This window comes from Neomonachus schauinslandi, chromosome 2, assembly GCF_002201575.2.
Source record: "Neomonachus schauinslandi chromosome 2, ASM220157v2, whole genome shotgun sequence".
Lineage (NCBI taxonomy): Eukaryota > Metazoa > Chordata > Mammalia > Carnivora > Phocidae > Neomonachus > Neomonachus schauinslandi.
Genome location: NC_058404.1, coordinates 142,720,435 through 142,745,019, shown reverse-complemented (window position 1 = coordinate 142,745,019; position 24,585 = coordinate 142,720,435). Strand labels below are relative to the sequence as shown.

The 24,585-nt window shown below is 38.1% G+C and overlaps 1 protein-coding gene across 1 annotated transcript in view; it reads right to left on the bottom strand.

The window, feature by feature from the left end:
• The window catches only part of CCDC158 (coiled-coil domain containing 158), an 85,031-nt gene that overhangs the window by 12,798 nt on the left and 47,648 nt on the right, over positions 1-24,585 (bottom strand). Inside the window, exon 17 of the mRNA XM_021702404.1 lies at positions 3-163. Coding sequence (XP_021558079.1) covers positions 3-163 — 161 coding nt within the window. The remainder of the gene's footprint in view (positions 1-2; positions 164-24,585) is intronic.

The following is a 24,585-nucleotide window of genomic DNA, read 5'->3' as shown; positions in this document are numbered from 1 at the left end:
ACACAGCCACGTAGGAGACCCCCACGGATGGTGTTCTCCCTTCCTCTTCGGGCTTGCCCAGAGGCACAGCTGGTTCCTCGTTGATCACACTTCTCAACTCTTGGAGAAGCTGTTTCAAGTCCCTTGTTGGATCTTCCTTCAATATGTTAGGTTTCATAGAGTGCTGTATTAAAACAATTTACAAAACAAACACCTTAGTCTTTTTTTTTTTTTAGATTTGTATGCTATTTCCTATTGTAAAATTAATTCAGCTGGTAAACAGAAATTATGGAGGAGAAAGAAGAAAAAACAAAAATCACCTATAATCTTATTAATCTCAGGGATAATCAATAACAACCAATCAATAATCAACACAGTGCTGTATCTAATTTATAAATGTGTGTATACTTCTTTATATATCCATATTTATAAATTAGAGGATACACTCATAGGATCAAACCATACACATCTATTCTTAAATCATCTGAAAAAAAAATTTTAATGATGGAGTATGAATAGTGTACTATGTCATTAAATATTTACAACTATGTCCAGGCAAAATAATTCCAGTACTTTTTAAGGGCTGAATTTTATAAAGCTACAGAACTTTAGAAGTAAGGAACTCTTTAGAGACGAATTAATTTACTCCCCATTTTACTTATGAGGAAAGAGACCCTCAATATTTTCAAACTGGGTTAGTTGGTATTTGAGAATAATTTTTAAATGATTTTCAGATATATAAGTATTCCCTGATGAATATTTATAATAAAAATTATAGATGTTCCCAATAGGCACCTCAAAAGGGGAAACCAACTGATAGTTAGCAGTTGCTCTGGTGAGCAGGTGGTCTTAGTTGGAGGACACTCACAGCTAGAAAGTCATCAATCATCATCAAGCTATTTTAGCTGGAGGTGTCTGTCCCAATGTAGAGTTAAACCTGCCATATACATTAGTTGTTGAATGAACATTGGTTTTGCTTTTCTAGGGTCTATGCCAAACAAGTGTTGATGTTATTGATATAATCCTCACATTCCCCTTCCCTTCCTAACCCTGTGGACAAACCACAGATAACATTCAGCTGAAGATGTCAAGAGTTCTGACTGACTGTGTGGTTAAGTATGGTCTTTACAGTTTATTGATGGAAATTGCCAAGAGTTCAGAGTTTCATAAGTTAGACTCCATTTAATTATTAAGTTTGGCTCCAGTAATTTAAAATAAAGACATGAACAATTTTTTAATAGACTTCATTTTTTAAAATTTATTTTGATTTTTTTTTTAAAGATTTTATTTATTTATTTGACAGAGAGAGACAGCGAGAGAGGGAACACAAGCAGGGGGAGTGGGGGAGAGGGAGAAGCAGGCTTCCCACAGAGCAGGGAGCCTGATGTGGGGCTCAATGCGGGGCTCGATCCCAGGACCCTGGCATCATGACCTGAGCTGAAGGCAGCTGCTTAACGACTGAGCCACCCAGGTGCCCCAATGATAAGAGACTCTTAATGATAGAGAACAAACGGGGACTTGCTGGAAGGAGGTGGGCGGGGGATGGGCTAGATGGGTGATGAGTATTAAAGAGGCCACTTGTGATGAGCACTGGGTGTTATAGGTAAGTGATGAATCACTAAATTCTACTCCTGAAACTGAGATTACACTGTATGTTAACTAACTAGAATTTAAATAAAAATTTGAAATAATAAAAAAAGGTTGAAAAGCATTGAATTCCAACATTCACTTAGCAAATAATCATAATCAGCCCTATGACATTCTCATATTATGACTTCATCCTAATACTTTTAAGAACTGTTGGAATGTGTGTTGCTCCTCCAATTAAAATGTAAGCTGCTTTATAGAGGCAAGGACTTGATTTGATTATCACTCTTTTTATACTCCTTTACAAATAAGCTACACTTGGCTTGGGTATGAAATCACAAAAACATCAAGGTTGGAGGGGTCTTGAAGATCATTTGGTTCTAGTCTAATCTCCAAACGGAAGTGATGATAAATCTCCTCTATGGCACCCTAGCAATAGACTTATCTGGCCTTTGCATGATCACCAAAAACCAAGGAAGGCAGTTTAATTTTTACACACCTTTAATCTTTTGAGAGAAAGACTTATTAAACTGAATCCCCTCCATACAACTTACATCCCTGGTCATCTTTTACCCTCTAGAGTCATAGGGAACAAGTGGAACATAACCCTTTAGAAACAGATACTTATTTTATCCCCTCACCCTCCACTCCCCTACCTCCACTTTGCAACACACACTGCAGGCTAAATCTCCTCAAGCCATCTACTCTTTTCACGTGGCATGGGCTCACCATTTCTCACCACTCTGGTAGTGTCTCTTTTGACAGACTGCTTAATCAGTGATTCTCCCTGCCTAGACATTGAAACACAAAGTTCAGGGAGAGTCTGACCAGAGCAGTGTGGAGAACTGTCCCCCTCTTGGATCTGGATGCTATCTTTTAAAACCTTTTTCGGCTGCCGCATAATACTGCTGACTCAGACCGAGCAGGCAGTCAACTGAGGCTCCCTAGGCCCTTATTGATAAGCCACATCTCCCATATGCTGCACTTTGTATTTTTGTGTATTTAGTACCAAGTTCTAGACGACATTTATTCTAACCAAACTTTCTCTTCATAGACTTGGCTCATCATTCCGAACAAACAGAAGCACCATTTATCTGTGCTTGCCATGCATCAGGCACTCTACATATTATCTCATCTGAACTTTAATTTTCAAACCAGCCAATAAGGTAGAAATAATGGCTTCCATTTTAGAAAAGAGAAAACCAAGGCACAGAGAGGTTAAATAATTTGGTCAAAATTATGCAAGGAGTAAATGGCAAAACTGGAATAAAGATGATCATTTGTCTGACTTGAGAGCCCATGATCTTTCCACTGTGGTACAGTGACTGATTCTCACTGGATAAATTCATTAGGAAATGTGATCGGCATGCTATGAAGTATCCAAATTTAAGATCACAAAATTACAGAATATGGGGAAAGATTAAATAATATAGTTGAGCAACTGGCCTCAACATAATTATAGTCGGGTTATTACTGAAAGTAATTCACAAATCACATGAGGGCAATTATCCTAAACTCAGAAGCCTTCAACAAGGATTGATTTATAAGTCAAATGCACCTTGGGAATCTTTAAAACCACTAAAGAGATAAGAACACCAATGCCAGGCACATTCCCTAAACCCTCCAGGAGGGGAGAGGCAGGTGGTACAGTGGAAAAGGGCACAAGCTTCTGCACCCCTACTCTTTCACCATGGGATCCTGAGCAAGTTACCTTTCACACTTCAAGAAACTTTGCAGGACACCTACTATGTGCCAGACACTCCATTAGAAACTGAAGTAAAGTGACAAATATATCTGGTCCCTGCCTGTGGAGACCATACAGATCATTATGGGAGGGAAATGCATGATGAACAGATAATTTCATAACAAGAGGAACGCTTACTTTAATCTCCATTTCCTTATCTGTAAAAAGGAGGAAAATAACCTCTTACTTTACAAGGAGGGTATAAGAAACAAGATTACTTAATGTGTGCAGAGTAAGTACCAAGAAAGGCTGTTTCCCCCCTCACTCTCCCCTTAGTATAGAAATTTATAGAAACCTATTTTATATGCTCTATATTTGCTGATCTAGAATCACCAGAAAGGTACTATAACTTATAGTGCAGCATGTTAGTACCTGGGTAGAGCCACTAGTAAGAAGTTATCAGGGTTAGCTGTGCATTCTAGCTACTATGCTCCCCTTGATATAAGTAGAGATATTATCATTCTTTCAAGTTGCAGGGGGAAAGTTATATGGTCACAGTCAGAAACTTATCTCCTTTTTGTTTTCAAATAGTTTTTTGAACAGCTTCTTGTAAGTGGGCGGTGGGGGGGAGCATGTTCAATAGCTTACCTTTTTTTCTAGAACCCATATAGGGAGGAAAGCATTTACCTTCGTGGTTTTACATTAATACCTTCAACATTGACATTCAAAAAAAGGTAATATGGTGGCTCCAGAACTGAACCTACTGTAAGCCTGGAAGAAGATAATTCCTTCTCTCTTGAGTCTTCCCAGTAAGGTTAGTATAAGTGAGCCATGGAAGGAAATATTAGGAACAGGATAAACGGGATTCTAGAGGCCAAATTAAATCCCAGAAAATTAAATATTTATGCAATAAGCAAAATAAATAGCTAATAAATTGGGGTAAAAGTACAGAGTCTGAAAGTTACATCTCAGTAAATTTTATAACTACCACTTAAAGAAAATATTTTTTGTTATAACTATGTGTTCAAACAAAGCATGAAGTTTATTATTTAAAAAGTATAATTACTTTTCTATGCAAACATTGTTACACTGTTACTTTTAACTAAAGGAAAGGTGAACGTGACACAATTATAACAAATGCTAACCATTTAACAAATGATATTTGTTGAGCTGTGTGTGGGGGGGTGGTGTGGGGGGATGGGCAGTGTGCATACATACGTCCTGCAATATGTAAAGGATTTTGCTACATGCGGAGGTGTCAGAACTACCTCCAGATATTACATACATTTAGGCTCAAACCAAGGAATCTGAAGGCTGTGGCAAAGATCCCCTAGAGGTTGTGGAACCAAAGCAGACACTCCTCATTTACCAATAAACTTTAGAGAATTTGGTTCCTTAGGGGTATCTTGTAGAGAAAAACCTCCAAGAAATATTAAGTATAAAAAAAGCAAGTTGTAAACCAGTATGTATGGTATGAGTTCATTTATTTTAAAAATCTCTACATGTATTTAGCTACTTTTACATTGAAGATTTATTTATATATTACTACTGTATCAAAATTATAGGAGAGTGGTTACTTCTTGGGGGTGGAATGGGGAGGAGCACCTTGGTAAGCTAATTCTTGGGCTGGGCAATGTGTTCAGTTGTGTTCATTGTTATTTTAAACAGTCAAATAAATAAAGCCATGTAGGGATCAACCACAAGACTGTGTCATACAACCAAAGATTATGACTAATTCAATTCTATGGACCAATTCTGTACAAGTTCAGTGTGTGAACCAGAAGTTTTCTTTAATACAAACATAGAAGAGGACAGAGAAAGGACATATAAATTATCTGGGAACTCTGAACAGCATGGCACAAACAGACTTGAGTACTAATCCTGGATCCTCTGTGTACTAGCTGTGGGACCCTGGGCAACTTTACCTCTCTAAAGTGCCCTATTCCTCATTTTAAAAATGGGGACAATACAATCTATCCTGCTGGATTAGTGTGAGGATTAGAAATAATGTATGTAAGGCAAATGGCCTATTGTCAGTATTAAATCAATAATTATTTTTTAATCAAGAGAGCAACTATTTTGATGAAAAATAATACAATTTTAAATTCCCAACTTGGCAAATTATAAAAGATTTCTTCTAGAGGACAAGGCCTCAAATGAGATTATACCATGCAAGAACATATTTCTGAGGAATTAACTGCTTAATATATATATTTTATAGACAACAAATTAATTCTTGAAGGGTCATTATAAAAAACCACTTATATTTTCTGAATATATATACATGTTTTGTTCTGACTATATAGGTATTAAATTTTCACTTAAAAATTAAAAAAAAAAATACATGATGAAAAAAATCCTGTGTGCCAGAAGATAAACCCTGTTTACACTTTAACATTTTGAGGTGTTTCTCTCTTGTCTTTTTGCAATGTATAAAATTACAGAATGAGTGGAGAGGACTGTTTCAGGCTTGGAAGACTTCAGTGAAGAGGAGTAAGTCTTTTTCTTTTTTTGCCTTACTCCAGCCACATTTGTTAGCTGCTGCTTTGGGCCCCTCCAGGGTTGGGGACAAAAGGAAGGTGAGGAAAGCAAAGGAGGGAGGTGAGGCCCCCCCTTGAGTGGTCCCTGGGGTGCTGTCTGGGGACTTCACTAGCAGGTGAGCTGGTTTATGAGCCCTGCCCAGCCCTGGTCTTCCAGCAGTTTATACCTTGATGAAGATCATGTGAGGTCCCTTTTAAAAATGGCCCTTCCTCTAGGGCCTATAAGTGGGCCATAGAAAGCACACGCCTTACCTTTGCCCTCCACCAGCGGAGTGCCATGTGCCACCAAGGCTGTCCTCTTTTCTACTTTGCCGATTATAGAGAGGCACTTGACTATGAATTTTTCTTAAAAAGACTCAAAATCAAACCCCAGGGGATACCTGCCCAGCCCTGGAGGAGTATTCCCTGAAGCTCCTCCATCTCCACTTGAGGTGGGGGAGAGTGGGGGGACCACAGCATACTGGCAAGTCTCTTCTTCTTTTTTTTTTTTTTTAATTTTATTATGTTATGTTAGTCACCATACAATACATCACTGGTTTTTGATGTAGTGATCCACGATCCATTGTTTTCGTGTAACACCCAGTGCTCTATGCAGTACATGCCCTCCTTAATACCCATCACCGGGCTAACCAATCCCCCCCTCCCCCCTCCCCTCTAAAACCCTGTTTGTTTCTCAGAGTCCATAGTCTCTCATGGTTCATCTCTCCCTCCAATTCCCCCCCCATTTTTCCCTTCCTTCTCCTAATGTCCTCCATGTTATTGCTTATGTTCCACAAATAAGTGAAACCATATGATAATTGACTTTCTCTGCTTGACTTATTTCGCTTAGCATGATCTCCTCCAGTCCCATCCACGTTGATGTAAAAGTTGGGTATTCATCTTTTCTGATGGCTGAGTAATATTCCATGGTATATATGGACCACATCTTCTTTATCCATTCATCTATTGAAGGGCATCTACAGATAAAGGGCTGGTATCCAAGATCTATAAAGAACTTCTCAAACTCAACACCCAAAAAACAAATAAGTCAAAAAGTGGGCAGAAGATATGAAAAGACACTTCTAGGAAGAAGACATACAAATGGCTAACAGACACATGAAAAAATGTTCATCATCATTAGCCATCAGGGAAATCCAAATCAAAACCACACTGAGATACCACCTTACACCAGTTAGAATGGCAAAAATGGACAGGGAAAGAAACAACAAATGTTGGAGAGGTTGTGGAGAAAGGGGAACCCTCTCACACTGTTGGTGGGAATGCAAGTTGGTACAGCCACTTTGGAAAACAGTGTGGAGGTTCCTCAAAAATTTAAAAATAGAGCTACCCTATGACCCAGCAATTGCACTACTGGGTATTTACCCCAAAGACACAGATGTAGTGAAAAGAAGGGCCATATGCACCCCAATGTTCATGGCAGCAATGTCCGCAATAGCCAAACTGTAGCAAGTCTCTTCTAAACACTTCTCTGTAGGCCTCGTCAACTCCTGGCCTTCCTTGTAAAGCCCTGAACTGACTAGCTAAAAGTAGTTACAACTGGTTTCACAATCTTTTAGCTGGTGCTGCATAAGTGGTCTAGTACCTTGCTTTAGGGTGTCTATGTCTTATTCCTGGCTTTGGGGCCTCAGGCAAAATGGAGAGACAGGCCATCTGTATATGTATACACTACTTTTTCATTGGATTTTTAGTCATTTGATGTACCATGAACGTTTTCCCCTCTAAACATTAGTTAAAACCATAACTGTTAATGGCTACACTGATGTTTCATAATTTTTAAATCAATGCCCTATTGTCAGTTGTATTATTTCCAATTTTTGCTATTATAAATAATGTTCAGTGAATATCTTCATGTATTTACCTTTGTACCTATCTCTGATTATTTTCTGAAGACCAATTTATAGAAATGATCTTACTGAATCCAAGGGCATTTTTAGGACTTCTGATAACTATCTTCTAGAGAAGTCCTAACAGTCCAATCCAGTATGTGAGGAACTTGTTAGTTGTTGCCTCTGTCCTCACAACACAAAAAGAGCTGAACAAACTAACGATCAACAACTCTTCTTATGTTCATCTGAGAAGTGAGGTCAATGGTAGAATCATAGCTTACTGGAGCAGAAGTCCAGGAGCAGAAACCCTTCATTTAAGCCAGTAATGGGGAGAAAAATTTTAATTGATGAACTGCTGGAGGCTCAGTGTGGACAAACGTAAGAGTTAAAAACTCCAGGTTGGGGCCACATACTTCTGTGAGTTTTACTTCCAGGAGCCCAACAGGTTCTTAAGGTGAAGGGTGGAGAAAAAATCCCCCGTGTTTCTGGCAGAATAGGGGAAAAGTATTTTGAAATATGTTCAGAGCATTCTGTTCTTAAATCCAGCCCTCAAGGGACACTATTAAACCAGAGCCCCTAACAGCTTGGGTCATACCAGAATCTGACCAAGTGGGAAGGGAAATACCCAACTCAGTTCCTTCCTGTCTCACCTAAAGGTGGTGGTGGTGGGGGGTAGGGGTGGGGGGTAACAAAACTGAGAACTTGGGAGGGCCTCAGCCCAGTGGCACAGGCTCACTAAAAGACTGAGACCTAATCACAGGACTATATAGAATGCTTCACCTCTCCCCACACCTTTATGACGCATGACTTCAATAAGGCTTCTGTAGAATAATGAGATTACAACAGAAAAAAATGCATGTCAAAGACCTTATTTAAGAAGTCTCTAGGGAAACCCAAAGACAAAAGGGGAGAGAAAACAAGGACATCAGAGGACATTTTAGCCTTTGATGACTATAGCTACAGCAAGCAGCACACATAGTTTAACCCCTAGCCAAATAAACACAAAACTCTCACACTAAAGTTCTATTTGTTTCAGTTCTTTTTACACAGTACATCATGTTCAGCTTTCAACAAAAAATTAAACTCATACTAAAAGGACAAAAAAATGCAGTTGAAGAGACAGAGCCAGCATCAGAACCAGACTCAGATATGGCAGAGATTTTGGAATTATTAGACTAGGAATTTCATTATGATTAATATGCTAAGGGTTCTAATGGAAAAAGTGGACAACATGCAAAAACAGATAATGTAAGCAGAAAAACTGAAATTCTAAGGCGGAATCAAAAGGAAATTCTAGAAAAAAATTATAAAGAAATGAAGAAGGCCTTTGATAGGCTTATCAATAGACTGGACATGACCAAGAAAGTAATCAGTGAGCTTGAAGAAATGTGTTTTTCTTTTTTAAGGTTTTATTTGTTCATTTTAGAGAGAGTGAGAAAGAGAGCGAGAGAGAGTGAGAGAGAGTGCACAAGAGAGCAGGTGAGCAGGGAGAGGCAGAGGGTAAGGGAGAGGTAGAAAGAATCTGCAACAGACTCTTCACTGAGCACAGAGCCTGACATGGAGCTCAATCCCACAACCATGAGATCATGACCAGAGCTGAAACCAAGAAACCAAGAGTTGGACGCTCAAGTGACTGAGCCACCCAGGTGCCTCAGCTTGAAGAAATGTTAATGGAAACTTCTAAAACTGAAATGCAAAGAGAAAAAGAAATGAAGAAGATGGACGAGAATGTCTAAGAACAGTGGGACCACTGTAAGAGGTGTAACATACACATAATGGGGGTACCATAAGGAAAAGAGAAAGAGAAAGAAATAAAAGAAAGACAGACATAATAATGGCCGAGAATTTTCCAAGATTAATAACAGAACCAAGACACATATCCAGGAACATTATGAAACATCAAACAATACAGACACTAAAAAAATCTTCCCATAGGCATATCATATTCAAACTGCAGAAAATCAAAGAAAAAAAGTTTTTAAAGAAGCCAGGGGGGAAAAAACACAGAGTAGCAAGGATGAGTATTACATCAGATTTCTCTTCAGAAACCACACAAGCAAAAAGAGACTCGAGTGAAATATTTAAAATATTGAGATAAAACCCCCCACCAATCTAGAACTAGACTCTGCAAAATTATCCTTCAGAAATGAGGAAAAATAAGACTCTTAGACAAACAAAAATTGAGGGAATTTGTTATCAGTAGACCTGCCTTGCAAGAAATGTTAAAAGAAGTTCTTCCGAGGGGAAGAAAATGATATAGGTCAGAACCTCAGATTTACATAAAGAAAGGAAGATCCTTAGAGAAGGAATAAGGGAAGGTAAAATAAAGAACTTTCTTTCTTTTTTTTTTAAATGTGCAATGTTAAATGGTTCTATTTATTTATTTTTAAAACATATAATGTATTGTTTTTTTCAGGGGTACACGGGTTTCAGGGGTACAGGTCTGTGATTCATCAGTCTTACACAATTCACAGCACTCACCATAGCACATAACTTCCCCAATGTCCATCACTCAGCCACCCCATCCCTCCCACCCTCCACCACTCCAGCAACCCTCAGTGTGTTTCCTTAGATTAAGAGTCTCTTACTGTTTGTTTCCCTCTCTAGTTTCATCTTGTTTCATTTTTCCCTTCCTTCCCTAGAAGGTATTATGCTAAGCGAGATAAGTCAATCAGAGAAAAACAATTATCATATGATCTCACTGATATGTGGAATTTGAGAAACAAGGCAGAGGATAATAAAGAACTTTCTTTTAATTGCTCTAACAGTTTATTCAAATAATAATAGGAATAATGCATCCAGTTATGTATACATAGTATAATAATAAAATACACAAAATATATGTGCATATATACATGCTTAGGGATAAGTGAAATGAATGACCACAATGATACAAGGGACAAGAAGGAGGAAATATGACTATTTTGTTATTATAAGGTCCTTGTACTACCCATGACATGGTATAGTGTCATTTCAAAGTGGACTTGGATTAGTTGTAAATGCATACTGCAAACTCTAGGACAACCACTAAAAAAAGGAAAAAAGGAAATATAATTTATATGCTAACAAAGGAGAGAATATATTTTTAATTCCTCAATTAAAACCACAAAAGGCAGAAAAAGAGTAAAATACAAAAATAGGAATAAAAACAAAAGCAATGACAAGAAAACAGTAACAAACATAATATTAATCTAGCTATATGAATAATGAATTTAAATATTGATGCTCCAAATATACCAATTAAAAGAGAGATTGTCAGGATGCAACAAAAAACAAGACAGACTATATGTTGCCTACAAGAAACCTACTTTAAATATAAAGACACATATAGATTAAAGTAAGGAGATGGAGAAAGAATATCATGCTAATACTAATAAAAAGAAAGCTGGAGTAGCTAACATTAATTTCAGACAGAGCAAACTTCAGAGCAAGGAAAAGAGGGGCATTACATAATGATAAAGGGATCAATTCTCCAAGAAGATATAACCATCCTTAATGTGTATGCACTTAGTAGCAGGGCATCAAAATATATGAGGCAAAAACTGATAAAACTGCAAGGAGAGGGGCGCCTGGGTGGCTCAGTTGGTTAAGCACTGCCTTTGGCTCAGATCATGATCCTGGAGTCCTGGGATCAAGTCCTGCATCGGGCTCCTTGCTCAGCAGGGAGTCTGCTTCTCCCTCTGACCCTCCCCCTATCATGCTCTCTATCTCATTCTCTCTCTCAAATAAATAAATAAAATCTTAAAAAAAAAAAAAACTGCAAGGAGAGGGGGAGGAGCAAGATGGTGGAGGAGTAGGAGACCTGGATTTTGTCTGGTCCCAGGAAATCAGCTAGATAGGGATCAAACCATTCTGAGCACCTACGAACTCAACAGGAGATTGAAGAAAAGAATAGCAACAACTCTGAACAGAAAAGCGACCACTTTCTGGAAGGTAGGACTGCGGAGAAGTGAATCGGAGGTGATATTCGGGAAGATAGATGGTGGGGGAGGGGGCCTCCGTCGGCCACTTCTGGCAAGTGATAGAGCCGCAGAGCACAAAATCCGAACTTTCAGAAGTCGGCTCCGCTGAGGGATGTCGCTCCAGTGGCTAAGTAGGGGGTGGAACCCTCGCTGGGACAGTGGGGTCTCAGGACCCTCGGGGTCACAGGAAGACCGGGGGTGCCAGAGTGCGGCAGAGCTCCCAGGTATCGGAGCAGGGAAGCCGGCTGCAGAGATGGGAGCCGAGGAGCAGGCTCTCAGCTCGGGGTTGCCATAAACCATGATTCATGGCACAGTCGGGCCACTGCTCTTCCAGCAGGGACCCAACAAGTGGCAGATCCGGGGAGAATCCCCTTTCTCCCCCAGGAGGAGTGGCGCAGGAGCGCACTGCAGGGATCTGCTGGGTTTGGAGACTCCACATGGGGTCAGGTGCCAGAGAGAGAAACCCTTGGTCACCGGCCGGGTGAGCACAGAGTGCGGCAGGAGACCGGGGAGACGGGAGTGATTGACTGCTTTTCTCTGGGGGTGCACTGAGGAGTGGGGCCCCAAGTTCTCGGCTCCTCCGGGGTGGGGATTAGGAGGCCGCCATTTTCACTCTCCTCCTCCAAAGCTGTACCGAAAGCTTGCGGGGAACAAAAGCTCCCAAGAGCAAACCCGAGCAGATTACTTAGCCCAGACCCGGCAAGGGCGGGGCAATTCCGCCTCCGGCAAAGACATTTGGGAACCACGGCAACAGGCCCCTCCCCCAGAAGATCAGCGAGAACAGCTAGCCAAGACCAAGTTTACCGATCAATGAGAACGGCAGAACTCCAGAGCTAGGGGAATACTGCACAAAGAATTCATGGCTTTTTTCCCATGATTCTTTAGTCTTTCAAAGTTAATTTTTTAAATTTTTTTTCTACTTTTAAAAAATTTTTTCTTTTTCCCTTTTTCAACCAACATCTTATCAATCCCTTTTTTAAAAATCTTTTTTATTTTTCATTTTTAGAGTCATGTTCTATCCCTTCATTGTAGTTAGCCTTATTTTTTGTATATATATAAGTTACTCTCTCTTTAAAATTTTGGGATACAGTTTCTTCTAACAAACCAAAATATACCCTAAATCTCTAGTGTATGGCTTTGTTCTAGTCTCCTGCCTGACCACATTCTCTCCCTTTTTTTTTTTTTAATTTCTCTTCTTTCTTTTTTCAACCAACTTCTTATCACTTCCTTTTATAAAATCTTTTATAATTTTCATCTTTACAGTCATATTCCATCCCTTCATCGTATTTACCCTTATTTTTTTTACATATGTAAGTTTTTCTTTCTTTAAAATTTTGGGAGGCAGTTTCTTCTAACAGACCAAAATATGCCCAAAATCTAGTGTATGGCACTGATCTCTTCACCAGCCTGATCATATTCTTTTTCTTTTTTTTTCTTTTCTTTCTTTCCCTTTCTTTTCCCCTGGTTTCAGGTCTCTTCTGATTTGTTTAGTGTATATTTTTCGGGGGTCACTGCTACCCTGTTAGCATTTTGTTCTCTCATTCATCTATTCCCGTCTGGACAAAATGACAAGATGGAAAAACTCACCTCAAAAAAAGAACAAGAGGCGGTACCGACTGCCAGGGACCTAATCAATACTGACATTAGCAAGATTTCAGAACTAGAGTTCAGAATGACGATTATAAAGATACTAGCTGGGCTTGAAAAAAGCATGGAAGATACTAGAGAAACCCTTTCTGGAGAAATAAAAGAACTAAAATCTAACCAAGTCGAAATCAAAAAGGCTGTTAATGAGGTGCAATAAAAAATGGAGGCTCTAACTGCTAGAATAAATGAGGCAGAAGAGAGAATTAGTGATATAGAAGACTAAATGATGGAGAATAAAGAAGCTGAGAAAAAGAGAGACAAACAAGTACTGGATCACGAGGGCAGAATTCGAGAGATAAGTGATACCATAAGACGAAGCAATATTAGAATAATTCGGATCCCAGAAGAAGAAGAAGAAAGAGAGAGAGGGGCAGAAGGTATATTGGAGCAAATTATAGCAGAGAACTTCCCTAATTTGGGGAAGGAAACAGGCATCAAAATCCAGAGAACCCCCCTCAAAATCAATAAAAATAGGTCAACACCCCGACATCTAATAGTAAAACTTACAAGTCTCAGAGACAAAGAGAAAATCCTGAAAGCAGCTCGGGACAAGAGGTCTGTAACCTACAATGGTAGAAACATTAGAGTGGCAGCAGACCTAACCAGAGACCCGGCAGGCCAGAAAGGACTGGCATGATATATTCAGAGCACTGAACGAGAAAAACAGGAAGCCAAGAATGCTATATCCAGCTAGCCTGTCATTGAAAATAGAAGGAGAGATAAAAAGCTTCCAGGACAAACAAAAACTAAAAGAATTTGTGAACACCAAACCAGCCCTACAAGAAATATTGAAAGGGGTCCTCTAAGCAAAGAGAGAGCCTAAAAGTAACATAGACCAGAAAGGAACACAGACAATATACAGTAACAGTCACCTTACAGGCAATACAGTGGCACTAAATTCATATCTTTCAATAGTTACCCTGAATGTAAACGGGCTAAACGCCCCAATCAAAAGACACAGGGTATCAGATTGGATAAAAAAACAAGACCCATTGATATGCTGCCTGCAAGAGACTCATTTTAGATCCAAAGACACCTCCAGATTGAAAGTGAGGGGGTGGAAAACCATTTACCATGCTAATGGACATCAAAAGAAAGCTGGGTGGCAATCCTTCTATCAGACAAATTAGATTTTAAACCAAAGACTATAATAAGAGATGAGGAAGGACACTATATCATACTTAAAGGGTCTACCCAACAAGAGGATCTAACAGTTGTAAGTATCTATGCCCCTAACATGGGAGTAGCCAATTAATAACAAAATCAAAGAAACACATTGACAACAATACAATAATAGGGGACTTTAACACCCCCCTCACTGAAATGGACCGATCATCTAAGCAAAAATCAACAAGGAAATAAAGGCTTTAAATGACACACTGGACCAAATGGACTTCACAGATATATTCAGAACATTCCATCCCAAAGCAACAGAATACACATTCTTCTCTAATGCCCATGGAACATTCCAGAATAGATCACATCCTAGGTCATAAATCAGGTCTCAACTGGTACCAAAAGATTGGGATCATTCCCTGCCTATTTTCGGACCACAGTGCTTTGAAACTAGAACTCAGTCACAAGAGGAAAGTCGGAAAGAACTCCAATACATGGAGGCTAAAGAGCATCCTACTAAAGAATGAATGGGTCAACCAGGAAATTAAAGAAGAATTTTAAAAATTCATGGAAACCAATGAAAATGAAAACAAAACTGTTCAAAATCTTTGGGATCAAAGGCAGTCCTAAGAGGAAAGTATATAGCAATACAAGCCTTTCTCAAGAAACAAGAAAGATCTCAAATACACAAACTAATCCTACACCTAAAGGAGCTGGAGAAAGAACAGCAAATAAAGCCTAAATCCATCAGGAGAAGAGAAATAATAAAGATCAGAGCAGAAATCAATGAAATAGAAACCAAAAGAACAGTAGAACAGATCAACAAAACTAGGAGCTGGTTTTTTGAAAGAATTAATAAGATTGATAAACCCCTGGCCAGACTTATCAAAAAGAAAAGAGAAACGACCCAAATAAATAAAATCATGAATGAAAGAAGAGAGAGCACAACCAACAGCAAAGAAATACAAACAATTATAAGAACATACTATGAGGGGCGCCTGGGTGGCTCAGTCGTTAAGCGTCTGCCTTCGGCTCAGGTCATGATCCCGGGGTCCTGGGATCGAGCCCCGCATCGGGCTCCCTGCTCAGCGGGAGGCCTGCTTCTCCCTCTCCCACTCCCCCTGCTTGTGCTCTCTCTCTCACTGTGTCTCTCTCTGTCAAATAAATAAAATCTTTTAAAAAAAAAAAAAAAAAAAGAACATACTATGAGCAAAACTATATATGCCAGCAAATTAGATAATCTGGAAGAAATGGATGCATTCCTAGAGATGTATAAACTACCAAAACTGAACCAGGAAGAAACAGAAAACCTGAACAGACCCATAACCACTAAGGAAATTGAAGCAGTAATCAAAAATCTCCCAACAACAAGAGCCCAGGGCCAGATGGCTTCCCAGGGGAATTCTACCAAACATTTCAAGAAGAATTAATACCTGGGCGCCTGGGTGGCTCAGTCGGTTAAGCGACTGCCTTCGGCTCAGGTCATGATCCCGGAGTCCCGGGATCGAGTCCCACATCAGGCTCCCTGCTCGGCAGGGAGTCTGCTTCTCCCTCTGACCCTCCTCCCTCTCGTGCTCTCTGTCTCTCATTCTCTCTCACAAATAAATAAATAAAATCTTTAAAAAAAAAAAAAAAAGAAGAAGAAGAATTAATACCTATTCTTCTGAAACTGTTCCAAAAAATAGAAATGGAAGGAAAACTTCCAAACTCATTTTATGAGGAAGCATTACCTGGATCCCAAAATCAGACAAAGACCCCATCAAAAAGGAGAATTACAGACTAATATCCCTGATGAACATGGATGCAAAAATTCTCACCAAAATACTAGCCAATAGGATCCAACAGTACATTAAAAGGATTATTCACCACGACCAAGTGGGATTTATTCCTGGGCTGCAAGGTCGGTTCAACATCCGCAAATCAATCAATGTGATACAATACATTAAAATAAAAGAAAAAACAAGAACCATATGGTCCTCTCAATAAATGCAGAAAAAGCATTTGACAAAGTACAGCATCCTTTCTTGATTAAAACTCTTCAGAGTGTAGGGATAGAGGGTACACACCTCAATATCATAAAAGCCATCTATGAAAAACCCACAGCAAATATCATTCTCAATGGGGAAAAACTGAGAGCTTTTTCCCTAAGGTCAGGAACATGGCAGGGATGTCCACTATCACCACTGCTATTCAACATAGTATTAGAAGTCCTAGCCACAGCAATTAGACAACAAAAAGAAATCAAAGGCATCCAAATCGGCAAAGAAGAAGTCAAACTCTCACTCTTTGCAGATGATATGATACTTTATGTGGAAAACCCCAAAGACTTCACCCCAAAACTGCTAGAACTCATACAGGAATTCAGTAAAGTGGCAGGATATAAAATCAATGCACAGAAATCAGTGGCATTTCTATACACCAACAAGACAGATGAAAGAGAAATTAAGGAGTTGATCCCATTTACAATTGCACCCAAAACCATAAGATACCTAGGAATAAATCTAACCAAAGAGGCAAAGAATCTGTACTCAGAAAACTATAAAATATTCATGAAAGAAATTGAGGAAGACACAAAGAAATGGAAAAACGTTCCATGCTCATGGATTGGAAGAACAAATACTGTGAAGATGTCAATGCTACCTAGAGCAATCTACACATTCAATGCAATCCCCATCAAAATACCATCCACTTTTTTAAGAAATGGAACAAATAATTCTAAAATTTGTATGGAATCAGAAAACACCCCGAATAGCCATAGGAATGTTGAAAAAGAAAAGCAAAACTAGTGGCATCACAATTCCGGACTTCCAGCTCTATTACAAAGCTGTCATCATCAAGACAGTATGGTACTGGCACAAAACCAGACACATAGATCAGTGGAACAGAACAGAGAGCCCAGAAATGGACCCTCAACTCTATGGTCAACTAATCTTCGACAAAGCAGGAAAGAATGTCCAATGGAAAAAAGACAGTCTCTTCAACAAATGGTGTTGGGAAAATTGGGACAGCCACATGCAGAAGAATGAAACTGGACCATTTCCTTACACTACACACAAAAATAGACTGAAAATGGATGAAAGACCTAAATGTGAGACAGGAATCCATCAAAATCCTAGAGGGGAACACAGGCAGCAACCTCTTTGACCTCAGCTGCAGCTACTTCTTCTTAGGCACATCGCCAAAGGCAAGGGAAGCAAGGACAAAAATGAACTACTGGGACTTCATCAAGATAAAAAGCTTTTGCAAAGCAAAGGAAACAGTCAACAAAACCAAAAGACAACTGACAGAATGGGAGAAGATATTTGCAAATGACGTATCAGATAAAGGGCTAGTATCCAAAATCTATAAAGAACTTATCAAACTCAACACCCAAAGAACAAAGAATCCAATCAAGAAATAGGCAGAAGACATGAACAGACATTTCTGCGAAGAAGACATCCAAATGGCCATCAGATACATGAAAAAGTGCTCAACATCACTCGGCATCAGGGAAATCCAAATCAAAACCTCAATGAGATACCACCTCATACCAGTCAGAATGGCTAAAATTAACAAGTCAGGAAACGACAGATGTTGGCGAGGATGTGGAGAAAGGGGAACTCTCCTACACTGTTGGTGGGAATGCAAGCTGGTGCAGCCATTCTGGAAAACAGTATGGAGGTTCCTCAAAAAGTTGAAAATAGAGCTACCGTACGACCCAGCAATTGCACTAGTGGGTATTTACCCCAAAGATACAAATGTAGTGATCCGAAGGGTTACGTGCACCCCAATGTTTATAGCAGCAATGTCCACAATAGCCAAACTACGGAAAGAGACAAGAAGTCCTTCAACAGATGAATGGATAAAGAAGATGTGGTATACACACACACACACACACACACACACACACACACACACACACACACACAATGGAATATTATGCAGCCATCAAAAAAAAAAAACCTGAAATCTTGCCATTTGCAATGACGTGGATGGAACTAGAGGGTATTATGCTAAGCGAGATAAGTCAATCAGAGAAATACAAGTATCATATGATCTCACTGATATGAAGAATTCTTAATCTCAGGAAACAAACTGAGGGTTCCTAGAGGGGTGGGGGTTGGGAGGGATGGGGTGACTGGGTGATAGACATTGGGGAGGTTATGTGCTATGGTCAGCGCTGTGAATTGTGTAAGACTGATGAATCACAGACCTGTACCCCTGAAACAAATAATACATTATATGTTAAAAAAAAAAAAAAGAAGAAGAAAGAAGGGAAAAATGAAGGGGGGCAAATCAGAGGGGGAGATGAACCATGAGAGACTATGGACTCTGAGAAACAAACGAGGGTTTTAGAGGGGAGGGGGTGGGGGATGGGTTAGCCCGGTGATGGGTATTAAGAGGGCACGTATTGAATGGAGCACTGGGTGTTACAGACAAACAATGAATCATGGAACTCTACATCAAAAACTAATGATGTAATGTATGGTGACTAACAAAACATAATAGAAGAAAATTAAAAAAAACCGCAAGGAGAAAAAGATGAATCCACAATTATAGCTGAAGACACTTCAATAACTCTCTATCAACAATGGACAAATTCAGCAGGCAGAAAATCAGTAAGGACATAGCCGAACTTAACAACACTCTCAATCAATTGGAATAATTGACATCTATAGACTACTTCATCCAAAAACAGCTGAACACATATTCTTAAGTTCATATGGAACATTCCTCAAGATAGACCATATTTTGGGCCATAAGTACATATTAACAATTTTTAAAGAATAAAAATCATATAATATATACTCTAGGAATACAGTAGAATTGAACCTGAAACAACAAAAAGATAGTTGGAAAATTCCTAAATAATTGGAGATAAAACAGCACACTCCTAAATAACACATGGACCAAAGAAGAAATCTCAAGAGTAATTTAAAAATATTTGACACAATGAAAATGAAAATACAACTTACCAAAATTTGTGGTATCTAGCAAAAGTAGTGCTTAGAAGGGAATTTATAACACTGAATGCACATATTAGAAAAAAAGATCTAAAACTAATAATCCAAATGTCTTGCAAATTCTCTTCTTGTAAAGAAGAGCAAATTAAATCCAAAGTAAGCAAATAAAATAAGTGATAAAAATTAGAGCAGAAATCAATGGAATTAAAAATAGGAAATCAACAGAGAAAATCAATAACCCAAAAGATAATTCTTTGAAAAGATCAGTAAAATCAATAAACCTCATACCAGGCTAACTTAGAAAAAAAGAGAGAATATACAAATTACTAATATCAAAAATGAAAGAGGGGACATCACTGCAAATCCCAAGAATATTAAAAAGATAAAGACTAGTATTTCTTTTTTTTTTTTTTTTAAAGATTTTATTTATTTATTTGACAGAGAGAGACACAGCGAGAGAGGGAACACAAGCAGGGGGAATGGGAGAGGGAGAAGCAGGCTCCCCGCAGAGCAGGGAGCCCGATGCGGGACTCGATCCCAGGACCCCGGGATCATGACCTGAGCCAAAGGCAGTCGCCCAACCAACTGAGCCACCCAGGTGCCCAAGACTAGTATTTCTTTATAGGAGCTAATCTAGGATCATGTGTTGCATGTAGTGGTCACATCTCTAGTCTTTTTTCATTCTGGAAGAGTGCAGCACGGGTGGGGTGGCCTTTCACTGACTAATTTATCCTCACTCCTCTGTGCCAGGGGTGTTGGAAAAGGCAGAGACTGACCACAACCAAACTCCATCCTGCCAGACACACAAAATGAGTAAGTGCTTGAGTGTGTGTAGAGAGAAGCTTGGAAGTGATGTCATGCTTTTTTTTTTTTTAAGATTTTATTTATTTGGCAGACAGAGAGAGAGAGCACAAGCAGGGGAAGTGGGAGAGGGGGAAGCAGGTTCCCCACTGAGCAGGGAGCCCAATGTGGGGCTCAATCCCAGAACCCCAGGATCATGACCCAAGCCAAAGGCAGACGCTTAACCATGGAGCCACCCACGTGCCCCTGATGTCATGCTTTTATCTTCTTTTATTTTTAACATAAAAGTTTTAAAGCAGACTGTAAAAATTGAAATATGTTAAACCACTCACTCTTTGCTTAATTCCTCCTAGATAGAATGTTCACAAGAAAACATTGTCTCCTTCCCAAAATGGTTCTAAGAACACCTCTCTTAGGTTAGATTTAACAATCTATCTCTTAGATCATGTTTTCAAATCTGATTGATCTCCAAGTAAATCTGTTAAGGAGCCTGTTCTTAGATTAAATTTTAAATAGGCAGACACAGAATACAACTGTCCCTATTGTGTTAGATATGAGTTTTAAGTAAGTATAAAAAAATTCTAATCGGACTCTGCCTCAAGAAAGAAAAAAAAAGTAATATTATTAACAATTCTATGCCCATGAATTTGATAACATAGATGAAACAGACCAATTCCATAAGAAGAAACAGACAATCTGAATATACTTAAATCTATTAAAGAAACTAAATCAATAATTAATAACCTTTCAAAACAGAAAGAACCAGGCCCAAATGAGTTCACTGGTAAACTCTACCAAACATTTAAGGAAGAAATTATACCAATTCTCTACAATCTCTTCTAGAAAATAGCTGTACAGGGAATACTTACTTGCTCATTCTGTGAAGCTAGTACCCTATGACCAAAACCAAAAACATTACAAGAAAAGAAAACTAAAGACCAATATCTCTCATGAACATATATAGAAAAATACTCAACAAAAAATTAGCATATACAATTCAACAATTTATTAAAAAAGTTACATAACAAAATCAAGGAGGATTTATCCCAAGTAATCAAAGCTAGTTCAACATTCAAAAATTAGTTAATTATAAGATTATATTGAAAACTTATAACCACATAAAAACATGCACACAGATGCTTAAAGCGCCTTATAACACAGGCTAAAGAAAAAAAAATCACATGATCCTATCAATAAATGCAGAAAAAGCATTTGACGAAATCCAACACCAATTTATCATAAAAATTCTCAGCAAACTAGGAATAGAGGAGGAACTTCCTCATTGGTAAAGAGTATCCACAAAAAACCTATAGCTAACATCATACTTTTTCTTTTTTAAAAAAAAAAGTAGGTTCCACAACCAGCATGGAGCCCAATGCAGGACTTGAACTCATGACCCTGAGATCAAGACCAAAGCTGATATCAAGAGTCAGATGCTTAACCGACTGAGCCCCTTAGGTGCCCCACATCATACTTAATGGTAAGAAACTAGATGCTTTCCTGCTGAGATCAAAAACAAGGCAAGAATGTCCCCTCTCACCACTTATATTCAAAATCATCCCAGGGGCACCTGGGTGGCTCAGTTGGTTGAGCGTCTGCCTTAGGCTCAGGACATGATCCTAGAGTCCTGGGATCCAGCCCCATGTCCAGCTCCTTGCTCAGCAGGGAATCTGATTCTCCCTTTCCCTCTGCCCCCCTCTCCCGCTTGTGTGCTCTCTCTCTCTCTCAAATAAATAAAATCTTTAAAAAATAATCATCCCAGAAGTCATAGCTATTCAAAAAGAAAAAAAAAAGGTGCACAGATTTGCAAAGGAAGAATTAAAACCGTCTTTCTTCACAAATGACATGATTCTTTATGTAGAAAATCTCAAAGAATCAACAATAACAACAAAACTCCTAAAACAAATAAGAGATGATTGCAAGATGGCAGTATACAAGATTAACATACAAAAGTCAATTGCTTTCCTACATATCAGCAATGAACAACTGGAATTTAAAAATTAAAAACACAATACCATTTACATTAGTACCAAAAATATAAAATACTTAGGTATAAACCTAACAAAATATGTACAAGATTTATATGAGCAACACTATAAAATTCAGACATAAGAAATCAAAGAGGATCTAAATAAATGGAGAGAGATTCCATATTCATGGATAAGAAGACTCACTATGTTAAGATGTCAGTTCTTCCCAATCAGATTTATGAATTTAAAGCAATCCCAATCAAAATTCCAGTAATTTTTAAATTTTGTGGATACTGACAAGTTGATTCTAAAGTTTATATGGAAAGTCAAAGAACCCAGAATAGTAAACACAATATTGATGGAGAACAAAGTTGGAGAACTGACAACAACATGCAAAACTGTATGTCAAGATATGTCAGATCTTACCATGATAAGAATGGCACTGGTGAAAGAATAAACAAATAATCAATGGAACAGGATAAAGAGCCAGAAATAGTCACATACAAATATAGTCAACTGATCTTTAACAAAACAGCAAAGGCAACTCAATGGAGAAAGGACGGTATTTTCAACAAATAGTGCGACAACTGGACATCCACATGCAAAAAAAATGAATGTAGATGCAGACCTTACATCTGGATGCATATGGGAGCTTTATTCATAACTGCCAAATCTTAGAAGCAATCAAGATGTCCCTTAATAGGTGTATGGATAAACAAACTGTGGTGCATCCATACTATGAAATATTACTCAGTGACAAAAAGAAAGTAGCTATTAATTCATGACAAGACATGGAATTTTGCAAGCATAATACTAAGTGATAGAAGCCAATCTGAAAAGACTACAATCTTAAATGATTCTTATTATGCGACATTCTGGAAAAGGCAAAACTATGGAGAAAGTAAAAAGATCACTGGTTGCCAGGGGTGCAGAGGGAGTCATGATTAGGTGAAAAACAAGGCAATTTAGGGTGGTAAAACTACTCTTTATGATACTGTAATGGTGGATACATGTGATTATACATTTGTCAAAACCCACAGAATGTACAACACAAGGGGTAAACTACAATGTAAACTATAGACTTTAGTTAATAATAATGTATCAATATTGGCTCATCCTTTGTAATAAATGTACCATAGTAATGAAAGATGTTAACGGTATGGGAAACTGTAGGGTAGGGGCAAAGGGAGTCTATGGAAGCTCTCTATAGCTTCTGCTCAATTTTTCTGTAAATCTAAAACTACTTTAGAAATATCGAGTCCATTCATTTAAAAAGAAAAAAGAGATGTGGGCTTTGGAAGCAAAAACAACAAAAAATTGTGTCAATTCATACATTTATCAGCAGGGTATGATACAAGAGTGGCTATTATGCCACAACCTTCCCATTACTCCACTTTACCATTTTATATGCAAAATTGGTAGTTTGTTTTTGCTTTTATATGTCATTATTATTTGTTTATAAATGAATTTGCACATTTTTTCATGTTTATTGGATACTGGCATTTCTTTATTTATGAATTTTGTATCTACAAAATTTGTATCTTCAGTATACTTTTCTTTTAGAGTATATATTGTTTTCTTCCAAATATGTAAAAACTCTTTATATGATAGGTAGTAGCCTTTTATCTATTCAAAATATTTTTTAGTTTGTGATTTCCTTTTAGTTTTGTTTATGGTGGTTTGTGATTTTTGTAAGTCATAGTCAGTATTAGTTTTATTTAGTCAAAATTATCAATCTTTTGTACATCTTATCATACTTATATTGATTCATTTTTAATATACTATTTAATTCATATGGAAATATTTTGATTTACAATGTGAGTGAAGTACTTCTTAAAATTAGAAAATAGCTGGGAACATTGTGTATGTATGACTCTTTTCTGGCTGGTAAAGAAATAACTAAACTTTAGTGCCTCCTGAAGGTACCGGACCCCACTAAAGAATCGTGCTCTCCCCCCACTCCAATCTTTTGACCCTTAGGATACACATTAAGGCTATTTCTAGAGGATATACATTTTCAGGTTGAAACTTCCACAAGCTTTTGGTTTCAAGGGAAGAATATAAGTTTATACTCTTCAGTTAAACTTAAGGTTTATTTTGTGATTGGGTTAGTTTCCTATTATATTTTGACTCTGAAATCACTTTAAGTTAGACCTGTTGCCAAAATGACTCCTAAATTATATCTCTAATGCACCTCCATCTTCTCCAAATATGGTTCTCTCTAATGGCCTTGAGTCCATTACAGGCAAATGTATGAGTTATGATGTAAGATAAGTAATGTCTAAGGAGACTATGTGCTTCTCAACTGGTCCTATCTCCATTCTCCAAAGATAGAAGATAAATGGAAAAGCTAAAAATAAAAGCTTGATCTCATTCAGTTTGAATTAGACTATTCTATTTTAAGAATGTCTGACCAAGTCTATCTCTTATACTTGTATTTCTGTTAGAAGACTATAATAAAAGTGGAATATGAATATACTACTTAGAATATAAATATATTATTTACATTGTATACTGAGAATGGGTGAGT